The 17,843-nt window shown below is 51.6% G+C and overlaps 1 protein-coding gene across 1 annotated transcript in view; it reads left to right on the forward strand.

Annotated features, from left to right (window-relative positions):
- Nucleotides 1–10,812, forward strand: part of VWA5B1 (von Willebrand factor A domain containing 5B1) — a 39,714-nt gene extending 28,902 nt beyond the window's left edge. The window contains exons 15-21 of the mRNA XM_007175053.2: nucleotides 39–353; nucleotides 1,903–2,040; nucleotides 5,096–5,209; nucleotides 7,378–7,452; nucleotides 8,084–8,153; nucleotides 8,676–8,793; nucleotides 10,318–10,812. Of these exons, the coding sequence (XP_007175115.2) occupies nucleotides 39–353; nucleotides 1,903–2,040; nucleotides 5,096–5,209; nucleotides 7,378–7,452; nucleotides 8,084–8,153; nucleotides 8,676–8,793; nucleotides 10,318–10,812 (1,325 nt within the window). The remainder of the gene's footprint in view (nucleotides 1–38; nucleotides 354–1,902; nucleotides 2,041–5,095; nucleotides 5,210–7,377; nucleotides 7,453–8,083; nucleotides 8,154–8,675; nucleotides 8,794–10,317) is intronic.
- The last annotated feature ends 7,031 nt before the right edge of the window (nucleotides 10,813–17,843 follow it).

Raw genomic sequence — 17,843 nt, forward strand, 5'->3', positions numbered from 1 at the left:
CAGCTCAGATCACAGCCCGCTTGTCCCTCCGCCCCCAGAGCTGTCCCATCACCCCTCCGCCTTCGAGACTGAGACGTCCTCGGACTGGGAGCCCCTAGCCGAGTCCGAGGAGCAGGCCAGTCCCCGCAGGCCCGCCACCCCAGGCCCCGTGCTGGGCAAGGCCGTGGTCAAGGGCCTGCGCGACAGCCAGCCTTTGCAGTGGGAGGTGAGCTTTGAGCTGGGGCCTCCCGGCCCCAAGAGGGGCGGCGCGCGCGAGCCCGACCTGTGGAGTGAGACCTTCCACCACCTGGCGGCCCGCGCCATCATCCGCGACTTCGAGCAGCTGGCGGAGCGCGAGGGAGAGATCGAGCAAGGTGAGGGCTGCGGGCCCGCCCCCTCTTCGCAGCCCCGCCCATACCCCGCCCCTGCCTCTCCCCCAGAGACTGCCCTCCTTCCCTGGCTCCACCCCCTTCCTTCTCCCCACTGCCCTGCCACCGCCCAATGCTCCGCCTCCCCTCCCCATCGCTGCCCCCAGGTGCCTCCCTTGACCCCCACAGTCCCCCTCCACACACACACACACACACACACACACACACACACACACACACACACAGGCCCAGGGCTCCACCCCCTGCTTGATCTGCCTCCTCCCAGCCCCACGCTCCTCCACACCTCCCACACCCACCCGGTGACCAGTCCTCTCCTCCCTCCTTTTCCTCTGCTCCAGGTCCCTCACTCCTCCTCACTTCCCAGGGCATCTCCCTGCAGCGCCCCTGTAGGGCTCCTGAGACAGAACCGTGGGGATCGCCCTATTCCACCTGCCTTGCTCCTCTGGGACCACACCTATCTTCCCACAGAACCCCTAGATCTAATCGGTCCACCCAATAATCAATCAAGGCCATTTATTGAGTACGGATCAGCTGGGGGCCAGGCTCAGGGCTGAGCAGTGCAATGACCACCACCATCCCCGTCCTTACTTATGAGTGCTTGACACAGATTAGCAGGGAAGCCAGCCGACATTAATCAAATACACACAATTAATTGAGTGCATTTGTCCTAATGCTATTAGGAAGTAACACAGGGATCCAAGAAATTGTATAACAGGGATGGTGGGGAGGCTAATTTAGTTCAGGAATTGGGGCAAACTTTCAAGACAGTGATTCCTGGGATCTTGATGGAGCACACATGGAGAACAGATAGAGATATAAATAGAGAATATTTATATTATTTGTTATAGTTTATGCTTTATTTATATAACAATACTACATGGTTTATATTTTATATTATTTGTATTTTTGTATATGTTATTTTTTTTTTCTTCCCATGAGCACTTTACCTTACAGTTTACAGGACATTTGTCCATCCTTCATGCCAAGGAGACTGCTCACCTGCTCAGTAGGAAGAGCCTGGGCTTTGGGGACCATCCTGAGTCCTGATCTCAGGTCCATTCCTAACTTGCTGTGTGACCCTATGCTCACCACTCTCCCTCTCTGGTTTGTCTCTGCAAGGTTGTCCCAATGGGCCAGACCAATGGTCCCCACATAGCCAGGGGACCTGTGAAATACTGCAGCAAGATTCTCATCAGAGAGCTGCAAAATGAAAATAGAAGATACTGACAACACAGAGATTTGGGTCTTTTTTTTTTAATAACACTAAAGTTATTTAAGGAAAGTAACTGTCATTTTTTTATTAGATGTCTTACCTCTTTTACATTAAAATATCCTTATTTTATGAAGTGATGGTGGAGGTTTTAATAATCTTGAGGGTTTCTTTTAAATGACCTTAATGGCAAGTTGGTAACTCCTTAATTTTAAGGGCTTATTTAATTCCAAAGATGGGACCATGGATCTAGCCCTCCTTTTAGCTTCCAGAGCTCCCATGTCAGGTCCACACAGTGACCCCCACCCCCTTCTCCCTCTGCAGGGTCCAGCCGCCGCTACCAAGTGAACGCCGTGCACACCAGCAAGGCCTGCAACGTCATCAGCAAGTACACAGCCTTCGTGCCTGTGGACAGAAGCAAGAGCCGTTACCTGCCCACCGTCGTGGGATACCCCAACTCTGGTAAGGCAGGTGCAAGCCAGGGCTCTTCTGAGGGCCAAGCAACTCCCAAGTGGGCCAGAGGAGGGGGACTGGGATACAAAGGAGCCTAGCCTTCAAGGGAAGGGCCTTGAAGCTAAAAGGCCCCCCAGCAGATGGTTTGGCCGCCAGGGGTTAGGGGGCACACGAACCCCCATTCCACTGCTCTGCAGAGAGCTGTGAAACCATCCCACTCCCCTTTTCCCACTAAATAAATATGACTTGATTGTATTTTTCCAATTGGTATGTGCTCACTGTAGAAAATTCTAAAATATAGAAAGATGTGGATGGACCTCGAGATTATCATATAAAGTGAAATAAACCAGAGAAAGACAAATATCATATGATATCACTTATATGTAGAATCTAAAAAAAAAAAAGATACAAATGAACTTATTTACAAAACAGAAATAGACCCACAGACATAGAAAACAAACTTATGGTTACCAAAGGGGAAAGGGGGAGAGAGATAAATTAGGAGTTTGGGATCAACATATACACACATATATAAAACAGATAACCAAGAAGGACCTACTGTATAGCACAGGGAACTCTACTCAACATTTTGTAATAACCTATAAGGGAAAAGAATCTGAAAAAGAATATATATGTGTGTGTGTGTATATACATATATATATATATATATATATATATATATATATATATATATATATATATATATATATCTTAATCACTTTGCTGTATACCTGAAACTAACTCACTATTGTAACTCAACTATACTTCAATAAAAAAATAAATAAAAATTTAAATTTAAATTTAAATATAGAAAGACATAAAATAAACAAAAGTGACTGGGACTGACATTCATCCAGAAATGAGTGCTAATTAATCCCTTGGTGTGACCACCCTGCCAGACTTCTTTCTACAGGTGTCTACATGTAGAGAAATCAAAAGACAGATCATTTTGCATAAATTGGATCATACCAATATGTGCTATATCTTACAAACTCTGGGTGTGGGAAATATCTTTCCATCTTTTCATTTCAGTAGCAGCAGGTACCCCACTGCAGGGAGCGATCATCACCATAACAGCCAATTAGACAGTGTTCCAAAGCCCTTTATAGACATTTAATCATTTAATCCTCAAAACAGCTCTGCAAAGAAGGTACTGTTTCCCCCATTTTACAGGTGGGGAAGCAGAGGCAGAGGGGGTAAGTAACTTGCCCACGGTCACACAGCAGTGAAGGGCAGAGTCAGGCTTTGACTCCCAGTAGCCTGGTTTCAGAGTCTGTGCTCCCTCCTACTCCTCTCCACTGCCTCTTTTCCAGAGCGCATGGGCTCTGTAGTTTGCGGCAGGCGGGCTCTCTAGACGAGGCGCGTGGGCTCAGTAGTTGTGCCCCGCGGCATGTGGGATCTTAGTTCCCCAACCAGGAATCGAACCCACATCCCCTGCATTGGAAGGAGGATTCTTTACCACTGGACCACCAGGGAAGTCCCTCCACCGCCTCTTAAGGTTTATCAGAATGTAGCCCCCTATTATTAGACCTTTTGTTTATTCCCCTTTTGATTATTGTAAATTGTGCTGCAAAGAACATCTCTGTGCACCTGTCTGGTAATCTCCTCAGGGCTGACATTCAGAACTAAGATTGCATACCAAAGAGTTGGCCCATTTTAAATTATTGTGATATATGTTATCAAACTGACCCTGCCCCAAAGGTTATCATGAGGGAGGTTTTCTACCCTCACCACCACTGAAAATTGTTTATCTTTCTAAACCTACTAAACTGAGAGGGGAGGAAAGTATCTTCGGGGAATTTCTTTAGTTTCTTTGTTGAAAACTTTTCGTATGTTTATGGACTATATGTACTTTTTCTTTCCTGAATTATCAATACATTTTCTGTCCTTTGCAGCAGCTTTTTCTTTTTTCTTTTTAAAGCAGACCTCCTGAAAGAATTGTGTTTGGAAACAAAATATGCCTTTTCTGATTCCTCTGCCCTCCCCCCACCTTGCTTTTTAAAAATCTGGTACCAAAATATTCAACGACCCACTCCCTCCCTCCCTCTCTCTCTGCCTCAGTTCCTCTGATTTCAGGCTCTGGCCAGCAGCCCAGGCTGTCACTCCACTGGGTCTTCTCACCCACTGGGCACTGTCACCCTGAATGATGTCACCCCCTCCCACTCATCTCTGACCTTTTTTTTTTTAGCTTCTGTAGCCACAGTCTGGGAGTTTTAAGGACCAGGCACATATCCTAACCCAAGTCCCACAGCCCCCTAAGATCTGATCAGCACTTCCCAAAGTGTGTTCCAGGAAACTAGAACCCTGGTTCTGTGTCTTGTTAATGGCCATTCAGCACAAAAATAGGAAATACCAGATTAGGAAAAAACATTTCTGAATGACTGGATTAAATAAAACTTAAAAGCTTTCTTTACTGCAGGACTTCTCAGAGCCTTTAGGGTGTTTGTTAGTATACATGAAGAGGCTCAGAGAATGCACTACAGTATGAAGCTTCTTCAAGACTTATTTTCCAATGGAACTCTTCATTTTTTAAGGAACAACTTCCAAACTAGTGTTCTCCGAAAATGGAGTTTCCCAAAACACACTGTTGGGTGCTGTAGCTTCATCTTCATACCCTGATGGTGATGCTCTGGGACTCAGGGCCCTGCCCTGTGGGAGAGGAAACTGGGACCTCGGTTTCTGAGACAGCAAACTGAGAGAGAAGGGAAATGGGGTGTTTCTGAGAAAACCAGCCTTTTAACTAACTAGAAAACATTGGTGCTTTCTGAACATTATCTCAGCAATAGAATTTACCTGGCAAGGTAAGTATTATTCTCCCCATTTTCCAGGTAAAGAAACTGAGGCGCAGAGTGGTCAGTACCCCATCCAGCTAGTCAGAGATGGGGCTGGGGTTCAAACCCAGGTCATTCTGGCTCCAGAGCTCATGGTCTTACCTTCTGCAATGCCTCCCTGCCTTGAGATAATTGACAGAGTGAAGCCAGAATCATTCCTGCCAGCCTTGGGGAAGAGGCAGAAGACTGGCACAGTTGTACCCATCTGACCCCTTCTCCTTGTCCTCATGAAGGTGCTGTGTTGCGGATGGTCAGCTCTCGGGTGCTGACCAGACAGTCAAGGGGCACTTCTGCTGGTTTCAGGCGGTCCCAGACGATGCTTGGGGAAGACTCGGCTGCGGGAGATGGCAAATTTCAGAACCTAAGTAAGAGCCGCCTCCGGTGTGCTCTGAAGCCTGGGCCCCTGAGCCACTGCACCCTCATCTCCGAGGCCCCAAAGGACTCTCTCTGAGTCTTCACTCTGGGCCTTATGGGGCGAGAGCAAGGCCAGGTTTCCTGGATTCTCTGAGGCCTGAGATGGGCAGGGGGGCTCAGCATGGCCCAGGCATACGTCGTTTACACAGCTTTGCTGAGAGAGCCACCAGGAGCCAGAGAACAGCCTGACCTCCCTGCCCACGTGCCCACACCATCCCCCACCTCTCCCTTTTCAAGGTCCACCAACCCCAGTGGCTGTTTCCCGCCTCCAACCTCTGAGTCCTCCCAGGCACTGAATGCCAGGAAACCTAATAAAGGAAAAAGCAAAGAGGCGGTTCCATCCCACCTTCTGCTTCTTCCAGGATTCCCAAAAGCATCCTTTCCACCTTCACCTGATTTCATTGTGCCTGCACCTTGGGTCCTTGAAGATCCATGATTTGACCATTTGGTGACCTAGCACTAATTCACAGGATTGCCTTAATCCTCTGTGTCCTGGATGTCTGAGTGTCTTTTTGTCCCACTAAAGACAGCCTAACTGCTGCACTAGTCCTAACCCCTTCCTACGTGCCCTCACGTGTACAATGAGCATCTCCTGCCTTCTTCTGTGCATGGGAAGGACATCAGAGGTCCCACCTGGCCACTAGCCCCGACCCCCAGATCATAACAATGTTTTACCTGAGGGATTAGAAAGTGCTCACAGACTTTGATGGGTTAAAAAAGGAACAGTTTGTAAGGAGGTGAAAATCCCGAGGAGGATCTCTTCAGAATTAAGGAGTTCTGCCAACTCCTTGATCCCTCAGAGCCTCCAAAACCAAGGGGAACCTGCTCTGCCCCTGAGCCAAGCTGGGTTCCCAGTCTAGAGGAAACTTCTGGTCTACCCTTTCCTTTCTCTGTAGCTCAGCTATTGGTGGCCCATGACTTCCATCAAAATCACAAATCCCTTCTTTTGAATTGTCCTCTGATTCACACCCAGTGTGTAGGACTTCTAAACTCTTAGTCTATCCCAAGCCCTTTCCCTCCCCAAGGATGACAATGGCTAACACTCACTGAGGGTTTTCTATGTGCTGGGCACTGCTTTAATTATCCATGACTCCTCACACCCATCTGAGAGTGTTTCTTTTATTTTCCACATTAAGACATGAGGAAACCGAGGCTCAGAGAGATTAATTGACTTACACAAGGTCACACCGCAGATGCACAATAGAACCGAGATTTGAACAAGCCGTGTCTGGCTCCAGAGTCCATGAGGTTAATTAACCACCATGCTCTCTGCCTGCTGGTTGCCTCATTCATTCAGTCACTGGTTCACTCTTGTGCTGCCCCCTGAGCATCCAGTGATAATCAGAGCTTCTTGCCCTCACAAAGCTACTAACGGTCTCATAAGGGAGACAGAGGCTTTGCAGAACAAATCTGTGCATGAAGCTTTTTCCATAATTTGGATCATTCCTATATAGTATATATGCCCGTCACTCTCCAGCCATTGAAATATTATAATAGTCATAAGAATAATCATCCTGATTATATATTTTGAAGAAACTATGTGCAAGTATTATCCCCATTTTACAGATGGGGAAACTGAGGCTCAGAGCCCTCTGACATGTCAGTGCATGTTCTGATGCCTCCTGGAGAGCTGGCCTGAACCCACCTTTCCCCCCACCTCCAAACACCACGCTCAGGCCTCTGACCTGCTCCTGCTTCCCTGCTGGGTCTGCAGCTCGAGGCTTTATTGAGCACTTATCATGGACCAGGCACTAAGCACTATCTGTGTATTATCTCATTTAATCTTTACAACAACACAGATCAATACTATTATCCCCGATTTGCAATTGAAACTTATAAAGCAAGTAACTTTCCCTGGGGTCACACAGCTAATCATTGGGAGAGTTGGGATTTGAACCCAGGCATGTCCGACCCTTACAGTGGAGCACAGGTGGTATCTTTGGGAGATGAAGGCCCATCCAGGCAGGGATGGGAACCCTGACCTTGCTCTCCCAGCCCATCCCCAGGTACTGTGAATTCAGACCAGCACTCTCCTTGGGAGGATGGGAGGTAAGGGGGAGGGCTGGGGAAGCTCAGGCCTCACTGGCTTCCTCTATTGTAGATGTGGAGGAAAGCCCCACTGCGCCCTTCAGTGAGAACACATCCCCGGGCCGAGAGCAGTACGCTACTCCTGAAGGTGAGTGGGCAGTCTGCCAGCTCTCCCTTTAATTAAAATAGTGATAGATCTTTGGGCCAAGAGAGTGTCTTAACCCAACAAAGTCCTTGTTGGTTCTTTTATTCCTCAAAACAGTTCCATGTACGATAAATAGGAGGATCCACACTTTAAAGGAAGAAAACTGAGACTCAGAGAGGTGAAGTGACTTGCCCAAGGTCACACAGCAAGTTGGTGACAGAGCTAGGCCAGGAATCAGGCATCCCAATTCCCAGCTGAGGGACCATTCTACCACCTCACTCTGCCGAGAATCTTCAAGCAATGTGCCCATTGAGGAAACTCAATGTCCCTACTTGGGGCTGAAGGGGGTTGATGTGAAGTTGTCACTGTCCCCACAGGTAACCTTCCAGAAGATGCCAGGGACCACCAGCCAAGGGAACTTGGAGGCCTGCTTCTTTACACACGGACCCACATATTTCTCCCCTCCCCATACCAACTGGGTCAGAAACAGCCCTGCAGCCCAATCATTAGCTCAGATCCCTAGGGGTGTAGGCAAGCCGCTGCCCCTCTCTGGGCCTCTGTTTCCCCATCTGGGTAGTGAACAGCTGGACAGGGTCATCTGTCAAGCTCTAACTGTCATTCTGTGGCTCTCCAGGTCCCCTGCGCAGTCTGGCCACCAACACCCTTTCTTCCTTGAAGGCCTCAGAGACTCTCTTTGGATCCAGGTACATGGGATTTCCACTGGGGGTTCACTCTACCGCCACCCACTTTCTGAGAACTGTCCCTAGCTTGGAAGGCCAAAGGCAGGCCCAGGCTGACATTTACACAAAAATGAACAATCTGAAGGATGCCAAGAAGGACCCCTGCCCAGAGATAGCACTGTCTTCAGGTATCACACTGCTGAAACCACTGCCGCCCCAAGTTCACTTCCCAGGGGTTCACGGTGCCTTTGCAAGTGCAAGTCCCCCTGAGAGGGTTAGCATGAGACTCTCTGACCACTGGGCTGAACAAGAACATGCTATCAAAAGAGAGTCCTAAAAAGAACATTACCTCGCCCCTTGCCCGGGCAGCTGCTAACTGACTGAGTGCCTCCGGGGAAATGCAGTGTCAAATGAGGAGGTCATCTGTCAGATCCCTTTCCAGCCCTGGCTTTCAGAAGCTGTTGAGTGGGCTCTGGGGGGGGTTGGGATGACCAGGGACACCACTGGGGCAGCGGTGGTCACTCTTCCCCGGCTCCACCCACACAGGCTGAATCTCAACAAGTCCAGGCTGCTGGCGCGAGCGGCCAAGGGCTTCCTGGGCAAGCCACTGACCAAGGCTCCAGAGTCAGCCCCAGGGAGCCAGAGCTTGGACTACGTCCCGCTGGTGAGTGCCCCAGACCCCAGACCTCAGGCCCACACTCAGCAGAGGGGCTGCCCCCTGCTTCCCCTCCACCAAGGGAAGAAGACCTAGACCTTCCCGCCCACGTAGCAGCCGGGCAGAGGGAGTTTGCCTGAGTCCTCCATCTGGGGATTAGGAGTGTTGCTAAAAGCCAGCGCCGGCACCATGAAAATTCTTTGCAATCTGCCACCTTCGCTTTAAAAATTCACGGGAATCTTGCCCTCTACTCCACCACCTCTGTGTGCCTGTTTTTCAATACATAAAAATAAGCCTTGAAACGACTCACATGCAAGTAAAATGAACACCCCAGGGACATGCAACGTGTTTAGCAAGTGGCTCTGCAGATGCCCCAGCATGCGGGGCAGGGAGAGAAACCCAGGTCGGGAGTGGGTGTCTCTGAATTGAGGAGCAAAGGAGCCTGGTCCTGCCACACCTGGAGCTCAGCAAGGTTGGGGTTCAAGAGGTGCCGAAAGGAGGGACACGGTTTGAACTTCACTGCCCCGCGGCAGCCCCTGCATACCCAAGTGCTTAGTGTCACTTGGAGTTTCCAAATATCCCGGGCAATAGAGCAGGAGGCATGTATTCACTCAGCAAGGATTTGTTGAGCCAGGCACAGCGCTAGCCCCTGGGAGACAACCTTGAACTAGGCGAAGATGGTCCCTGCGCTCACGGCACTGCCAAGGAAACCGGGCAATTCTGATCGTTAGGTGCTGTGATGGGAGAAGTTGGGTTTGGTGGGGGAGAATGGGGAGGGAGGGAGAAACCTACTCCAGGCTTGAGGTCAGGGAGGAATGACGCATGACTTCTGGAAGAATGTAATGGTTAAGCCAATAGTTTACATGCTGAAGTTACATGGTTAAGCCGACAGTTTACACATGAGAGAGCGAGTTTGGGGGCTGGAGAATGGGGTGGAGGGGAAAGAGTCAAGGACAAACCAGTGCTTTGGAAATCATAGCTTGGATTTATTCTAGGAGAAAATTGAAACTACTGAGCTGTTGACCTCCAAAAGGTGACAAGGCCTCTGCCTTACAAAGCCCCTCAGGATGCAGGAAAGATGGAGTGAAGGTGGGGGGACAGGGGAGGGAAGTAGAGGCAGGGAAAACATGAAGTGGCAGATGGTAGACTGCAGAGCTGTTCAGAAAGTGGGACCCGTTGGGACTTGGTAACCGATTGACATGGAGGGAGGAAGAGGGTGGTCAGCTGCCCAGAGTCTGTTGGATGGCAGTGGATGGTCCCAGTGGCCGAGCTGGGCCCATCTGCCCAGGACAAGAAGCGGGTCTGGAGTGAGGATGTTGAGCTGGGCTTGCAAAGTCATCAGCTTGAAGTACCAGTGGGATAAAGCATGGCGACGCTCGGCTGGGCTGGGTATCCCGCAAATCCCCCGGGTAGGCGGGGCGAGCTGGCTGGGGGAGGTGAACGAGTGGGCTCTGTGCACCCACACGTGGGCACGGCCTGGGGCTCCATGGGCTAAAAAGTTTGAGGCCCACTGAGGGGCTCCCACACACACAGGTGTCTCTGCAGCTGGCCTCCGGAGCCTTCCTGCTCAACCAAGCTTTCTGCGAGGCCATCCACATCCCCATGGAGAAGCTCAAGTGGACCTCACCCTTCACCTGCCACCGAGTGTCCCTCACCGCCCGCCAGCCCCCGAGTCCCCAGATGTGCACCAGCCCCTCACCTCGGCACCCCTCCTGTGACAGCTTCTCCCCGGAGCCTCGGGCCGAGGGCAAGCCGGGCTGGGAGCCCAGGGCTGCGGTAGAGCGCACGGGGAAGCTGTGGGCCACAGTGGTGGCGCTGGCGTGGCTGGAGCACAGCTCCGCCTCCTACTTCGTTGAGTGGGAGCTGGTGGCCGCCAAGGCCAGCTCGTGGCTGGAGCAGCAGGAGGTGCCCGAGGGCCGAACGCGGGGCGCGCTCAAGGCTGCCGCCCGCCAGCTCTTCGTGCTCCTGCGGCACTGGGATGAGAACCTGGAGTTCAACATGCTCTGCTATAACCCGAATTATGTGTAGTGGGGGAGGAGGGGGGTGGGGGCAGGGGGGGAGAGGGAGGAGACCACGTGGCCCTGGTAGGGGGACTCTTGAAACTGTAGCCAATATACTGGTTGCTAGAAAGAGCCCTGGATTGGCAATCAGGAGGCCTGAGTTCAATGCCAACTTTGCTACCACCTAACTGTGCAACTTTAGGCCAGCCCCTCCCTCCCGGGCCTCAGGTTCGCCACCTGTAAAATAAGTGGGTGAGGTGAGGGAGTTGAACTAGAACCCCAGAACGTTCAAAGGTTCCTTTCTGCCCGGACATCCAGAGAGCCGTGGAATTTACTGCCATGGGGGGGTGGGGAGAGAGCGTATACAGTTTAAGCCTGAGTTCTCTCTGGAGGAGGATCACACTGGCAATGCCCCCCTCAAATAAAGGGTGGATGAGCGGACCCAAAGCCTGAAAGTAACCAGACCTGCAAGCTTGCATTCAGGCAGAGGGAGACCACCTCTGCCAGCTGCGCTGTGGGATGAGCATTTGTCTCCATGGTGACAGTCCAGGACCCTAAATCCCACTTACAAACTGCCTGGAGAACCATCCTTCCCAGCACCTTAAAAGAGTCACCCGGGGAACTTTTATTTTGGCTTGGAAGCCCTTCATATATTTTAGTGTTGGTTTGCAGACTATTTGTGACTTCCTATGTAAAAAGAGGAGATGGGCAGGATAAGGGGAGGCGCCCTGCAAGCCAAGGTGTTAGTATTAAGCCGCAGTCTGTGCAAAACTAGTCCCAAAAGAAAAGCCGTGGTCACAGAAGTCAGTGGAGAAACCCGAGGACACCTGAAGTAATTTTACACACTTTCAGGGATTGCGTAATGCAAGCTCTATCCCCTTGTGTTGAGGGGCTAGAGAGCCACCCTGTGTCAGCTGCATTCTGGGATAGTGGGGGCCCTCCCTTGCCACAGCACACTGTGAGACAGAGGGGCTTTTTTTGCAACAGAGAACCTTGCTTGGCTGCAGTGCATCTGGGGATGGCAGCTTCCACTGGGAGTCATGATTTATTCAATGAAATGAAAGACTCTTGAAGCTTCAAAGCAGAGAGCCTCTGGGGACGTCCCTCTCTCAGGCCCACCATGTGTACCATGTGGGGACAGGCGTGTCCCAGCCTCAGATTCCCTCGTGGCTGGGACCCCATCACCTCTGTCCTGCAGACTCCCTTGGAGGTGTGTCTGGACCTCACCAAGGAAGCCCATCAGCTTGGGACTCCACACTGCATCCATGCCCTTGCCCAGCCCCCTCTCCAGGGCTTTAACGTTTCCTAATCAAGGAAAGGATTCCCTTCTGGCACCAGGGCCCTGGCGAGAAGGATCCTCCCCCCAGATGTCCCCCTTCAGGGGTATGTGGAGGACCCCATGGATCAAACACCTTCATGAAGCCTCATGAAGACTCAAGAAATGCCCAGTCTTCAGCAGGGGGTGAGAGAGAGGTGTTTCAGCAGAACACCCATCACTTATGGAGAAAAGGCAGCCCCACCAGGATGCGGTACCCTGCCCAGCACGCCACCCGCCCCCAATGCACAGCCCTGCCCAACCCTCCTGCTGTGCTGCAAAATCTCCCATGAGGGGATTTCACCTCCCCAGCCCTTCTGAGGTTCTCCCCAAAAAGCCGGTGACCCATCCCGCACGGAGGGGAAGGGGCTGGAGACTTCAGATCAAGTCCCACCTGCTGCTTGGCTGACTGTTCTGTTTCAGATGCACCCCCCTCACCCCCACCCTGGGGAGGAAACCAGCCGGGCAGTCGCGCACACAGAGGGATGAGGGCTCGAGGCTCTGGCTCCAGACCTTGTCATCTCCTTGCATGCGTCCTCCCCCACAAAATAACACTTGTGCAGCTATGCAGCCAGCAGCCCCAGCTTCAGGGGAAGGAGGAAGGGGCGTGGCATCGCCTTCTTGGCCTCCAGGAATGGAAATATTGTCAAGCTGAGAGCTGAAATGCCTGGCACTAGTTTGGGCAAGTGGCTATCCCTCTCTGGGTGCCCTGGAGCCAGGGTTGGGTGGGGGGGAGTTCCCCCTGCTTTGATATTCCCAGATTCTCTGCCTCTGAGGTGTTTCCCTCTTAGTGACCATGGACTTGCTTGATTGTCTGTGTGACCTTGAACAAGTCCCATGTGCTTTCTGGGCCTCTTTCCCCCTTAAGGTGACCAGGTGGGACAGGGCTGGCCAGCCTCTTGCTTAACCTGCTTCTGGGTCTCCAAGCTCAGTGTGGACAATGACCGGAGCTCAGGTGGCCCAGTACCTGCCCAGTGTAAAACCAGTGCTGCAAGACCCCTGGAAGGAGGAACTGAGAAGCCCGGCAGAGCGATGGGCACACCACCCCCTTCTCCAGGGAACTGACTCAGACCCTGCCCCAGTAACAGTTGCTGGAGCCCTGGACTACTTTGATGCACAAGCAGGTTGCTGACTTGTGCACTCCCTGATTCCCCTGCTCAGCACCCAAAGGTGCAGAGGAACAAATGCGCCTTGATTTCAGATAACCCAAGGGCTTTGGGGGACATCTGGATGAGAGACATTGTTTAAAAACTCCAGTGGTATTGAGAGGACATGGGTCTCAGGAATCTGTCCCCAGGGTTGCCAAGCAGAGGACCAAAGGGACTTGCTTTAAGGAAGAGAGAAGAACCTTAGGTATTTAGCACGTGCATTGAAGCTAAAGTGGTTCCAAGGGTTCTTGAGTAGGTGAACCGATGCCCCAGCAATCGGGATTGATTTGGATTCATCTGGATTCTTTGTTAACCTAGCCCTTGCTTTCTAGGTCATGCAGAAGGATGTTTATGCCCTGCCTGGCTGAAGAATCAGGAGGGTACAAATGCTTAATGGCATTGTCCAGAAAAGCCAGCCTTTAGTGGAAAGAACGTGGAGCTAAAAGCTGGGGAATTTAAATGTTGGTCTAAACTCCACCAATAGTGTGCTGTGTGACTTCTGGCAAGTTGCTTGCTTTCTCTGGGCCCCATTTCATATTTTGTAGAAGGATGAGGTAACACTAGATCAGCATTTCCAGCACTATTTCTTGGTTGATATGTGAATTAGCAATTCATGAGAAACTGTCTGGCGGGCAAATATGTTGGGAAAACACTAGGAAAACAGATTTCTTGAAGTCAGGACAACTCAGTCCCATGAATATGTAAACATGCATTGTCAGTCTCCATCGGGTGATTCAGGTGTCTCTCCCCGGGTTATTCAGTAGGGAAAATGCTGGTCTAGATCCCCCTTTGGGTTCTTCAGGCACTGACATTCAAAACTCCTTTATTGAGAGCCTACTGTATGCCAGACACACTGGGGCGGCGTAGTGAACATATTAGGTGGTGTTCCTGTGCTTTTTGGAGCTTGGTGAGAAGCATCTGAGGGATGTCTGCTCCATGAACCGTTTCCTCACTTCCTGGCCATCCAGGTGGGTGTGTCTTGACTGGCCACACCCCCACCCTGTGGTTCTGCCCCCTGCGGGTGTGGCCTCAGGCACCACTGGCACTGAAGACCGCCCTAAGCTTTCTGACGCTCAGTGGTGTGTGAATAAAACTGACCACTGCAGCCAGGGGGGAGGTAGCTGTGGGCCTCCTTGTCCAGTGAAGCGGGGCGGGGGCGGGGGGAGTTCCTGCCTCAAGGGTCCAACCTGCGGCTACACCCAGAGGCAAAGCCCTCTCTCTCAGACCCCTCGGCTGAGGAGACCAACTCCAGATCCCAGGAAAACTGGACCCCACACGTAGGCAGACTTACACTGGACGTGGAAATAAGCAGCATAAGTTTCCAGCCAGCACTGTTGTTTTCTCAATCTGTCCCTTGCCTGTGGACCAAACCAATGGCATCTACTGTCCTCCACTGCTCGGACTGATGAATGGAGTGGCTGGTCCCAAGACTAGCTGCTGGTGGGTTTTCACCTGCTCCTCAGACATTTGAGAAGGCAAGGGTTCCTCTTCTTCCCTTCCAGCTGTTCACGTGGAACAGCTGTCAGAAAAGACTCCTCAAGTTTCCTTTAAATCCTGACTGGTCCCTGTTGGTCCCTACCCTTATTTGGAGGAGTCTCCTGAGATCTGTGTGCAGCCTTCCCCAAGGGACTTGTCACCTCCTTCACCTGCCTGGCTGGAACCTGTGTGACACGGCAGCACCTGCCGTGGCAGGGTCCAAATGCTGCCTCTCACTACTTTCATATTGGATTATAGGTGGTGCCCAGACACAAATGCATTCTGCATCCTTAGTGCCCTGGGAAGGGGAAGAGAAGGGCTCTGCTACCCCCAGGAAATAGGTTGTGTGTTCACTGTCATGGCATTTGGAAGATCCTTTATTCCCCACCAATCTGGCAAGGACTAGAGAAAACAACAAAAATGGGCACATTCCTCGGTTGTAGCACGCTCTGCAGTGCCAGTGTAAAAATAAACAGGGCAGGGGCGCGTGTAGCATTTTGCAGCTGGATCCACGGATCTCTGATCCGCAGAGATCCGTCCCAAGGTCAGGAGCTTGGCGGCATCTCCTGGCCAGGCCTCCAGTCCCCACTGTGGAGCTCCCTGACCCCCGTGTTCACCCGGCCCCCAGCCTCTCAACAGCACTGCCTCCCAGGTAACCTGACAAAGTGGGATTTCTCCTGTTCATGCTGCAAATCTCCTTGGCTCAGAGCCAGCGGCCTTGAGCTTACAGCCGCTTTCCAGGGCAAAGCGCCTCGTCTCACTGTGGCCGAATGCGGGCACACCCGCGGCATAGTTTCACTATTTGCCCAGATGGCTTTGGCTCAGGTGGCATGGCCGGTGCTTGCTCCCCTCAGAGCCTCAAGTGCCTACAACGTGCTACCCCATCCCCTTGCCTGCTCACCTGTAATGTCCCCATGGTGCCTGTGACACTTCTTGTTCTTGGAATACACATCACCTTTCTGCCTGGTAGCCAGTTACGTAGACACTGTGGAATCCTGGACACCAGTGTCTAATGTTCACCAGTAATTAGCAAAGCATACCCTGGGGCTGTATGCGTGTGCCTGTTCTCAAAGGAATGGCTTCTTTGTAAATGGTGGCTACCGTTCTCTTAAAGGCTTTTAGCTCATAAAAACTGTTAAACCTGATGATATGACGAAATTATACTTGTGTCTGCTCTTTTGTTCTTGAAGCCAGTGCTTGGCTTTCAAAATAGTGGCTCAGTGATCCTCTTGCCTCACTTAGTATGATTACATCTGTCTTACGTTTGTCTCTCTCAGGTGACCAACTGTCCCCCAGTTTGCCTGGAACTTGGTGGGGGAGGGGGTCCCAGGATGTGGGACTTGGAGTTTTAAAACTGGGACAATCCCAGGAAAATTGGGACAAGTTGGTCACAGTAGTTCCCCCGGAAGCAGAGCCTGAGATAAGGATTCAGTGCAAATAATGTATTTGTGTGATTCTAGGAAACACCCTAGGCAAGTGAGGAATTGAAATAGCTACAGGAAGGACACTCAGAAAGGGAATGTTACTAACCTGGTTACTACTATGGGTGTGGACCCTCATCCCCCTGGGGAACTCTAGGAACAAGAGTAGATGCAGATCTCAAAACTCACAGGGAAGGAATGGAGTGTATGTGCATCGGCTCCATTCAGCCACTGGTTGAGGGTCCCTCCCTCCCAAGGGCATTACTTGTGGCTGGCCACAGGTGCACCAGCCACGCTGACTTCTGCAGCTAGAGAAAGCCACTGGCAAAGGACAGGTGCCAGCAGGTGTTCAGCCCCTGTGCGCTGAGCTGAATGGAGCTGAGGGGATACAGCCAGGCACGGACAGCACCTGCTGCAATATCTCTGCAGAGCTGCTTTCCCGGTTCCAGATTTTTCTCAGAAGCCATTAGTGGTCCCACAAAATATATTTCTTTGAAAATCGTCACCAGCCACCATTTCGTCTTGGAATCTACACAGATTGACCCCAAAACCAAACACAAGGTTCATTTGGAAATCCTCTAGCAGCCTGCCTTGTTTCCTCAAAATCATTCATCCCTTTGCAGCAGTCAGGGAAAACAGTGACTAAAACAGGAATTCCCTACAGGCCAAAGGCATCACCACAATGTGCTAACAGCCCCTAGTAGAAAAAATTCCAGGAGCCAACAAGCTGAGATTAAATGGTCAACAGAAATACTGTTCGCGGGCAGCCTTCTTTGGTGATTTTCAGGCAGGTAATGGCCTTCACTAAGATAGACAAGCCCTTCCTCTGATCCCCACCACAGCTCCAAGCTGCTGGGGGACCCAAGGTCCCTTCAGCACCTCACTGACTTACATGAGCTGGGCACTACCTCCACCTTTCTAAGAAACTTCCCACTTGCTGCTTTGTCCTCTTCTCCCACTGTGCATCCTGCAAAAGCTGGGGTTGGGGGCGGGTGTGCGCGTGCGCGTGCGCATGCGCATCCTGCTGGGATGGCAGTAAGGGTCTCCTAGTCCCTCACACCATGAAGAACATGCACAGGAAAGCAGGGACTCAGGTTCTCCCCAGGAACTCTGTAGAAGGAGAGAATGAAGTGAGCCCAGTGGGTCTCTGGGCCTCCTGGGTCCTCTGTCCTATGGTGGCCTGTCCACTCCAAGGCACTGCTGGCCCCCTGAGCTCCCTTAGACTCAATTCATCTTTATCCTGGTCTGAAAAAGGGAGAAAATACTAAGCTGAGTCCCAGCCTAGCTCTGCCAAGCTCTCTTCTTCTGCCACCCAGCACAGTGGCCCTCATTCCCATCTGAGCATCACGTAGAGTCTCTCAACCATCAACCCCTCCTGGAAGCATCCAGACCACCCACCCAAAGTCCAGCCACCCCAGATGCCAGGTTGGAGGAAGAAAGGGACACACATCCTCTAGGATATAATGAGACATAGGTAATCTGCTAGGAGGGGGTCCTCCCATGCGCTGGGGTGGAGAAGAGGTCCTGGTTACCCAGGGTGATGGCCACCCCTAGCTCCTGAGCCCTTGATAAGATCTGGAGGGCAAGTTAACTATCATGGCTCCCTCAGTCACCACAAGCAAAACTAACCTTCCCCTACACTACTCTTAAGCTCCAGATCCTCCAGGTTGCAGATATGGACCCTCGCAGACACTGACCC

Source organism: Balaenoptera acutorostrata, chromosome 1 (assembly GCF_949987535.1).
Source record: "Balaenoptera acutorostrata chromosome 1, mBalAcu1.1, whole genome shotgun sequence".
NCBI classification, from domain to species: Eukaryota; Metazoa; Chordata; class Mammalia; order Artiodactyla; family Balaenopteridae; genus Balaenoptera; species Balaenoptera acutorostrata.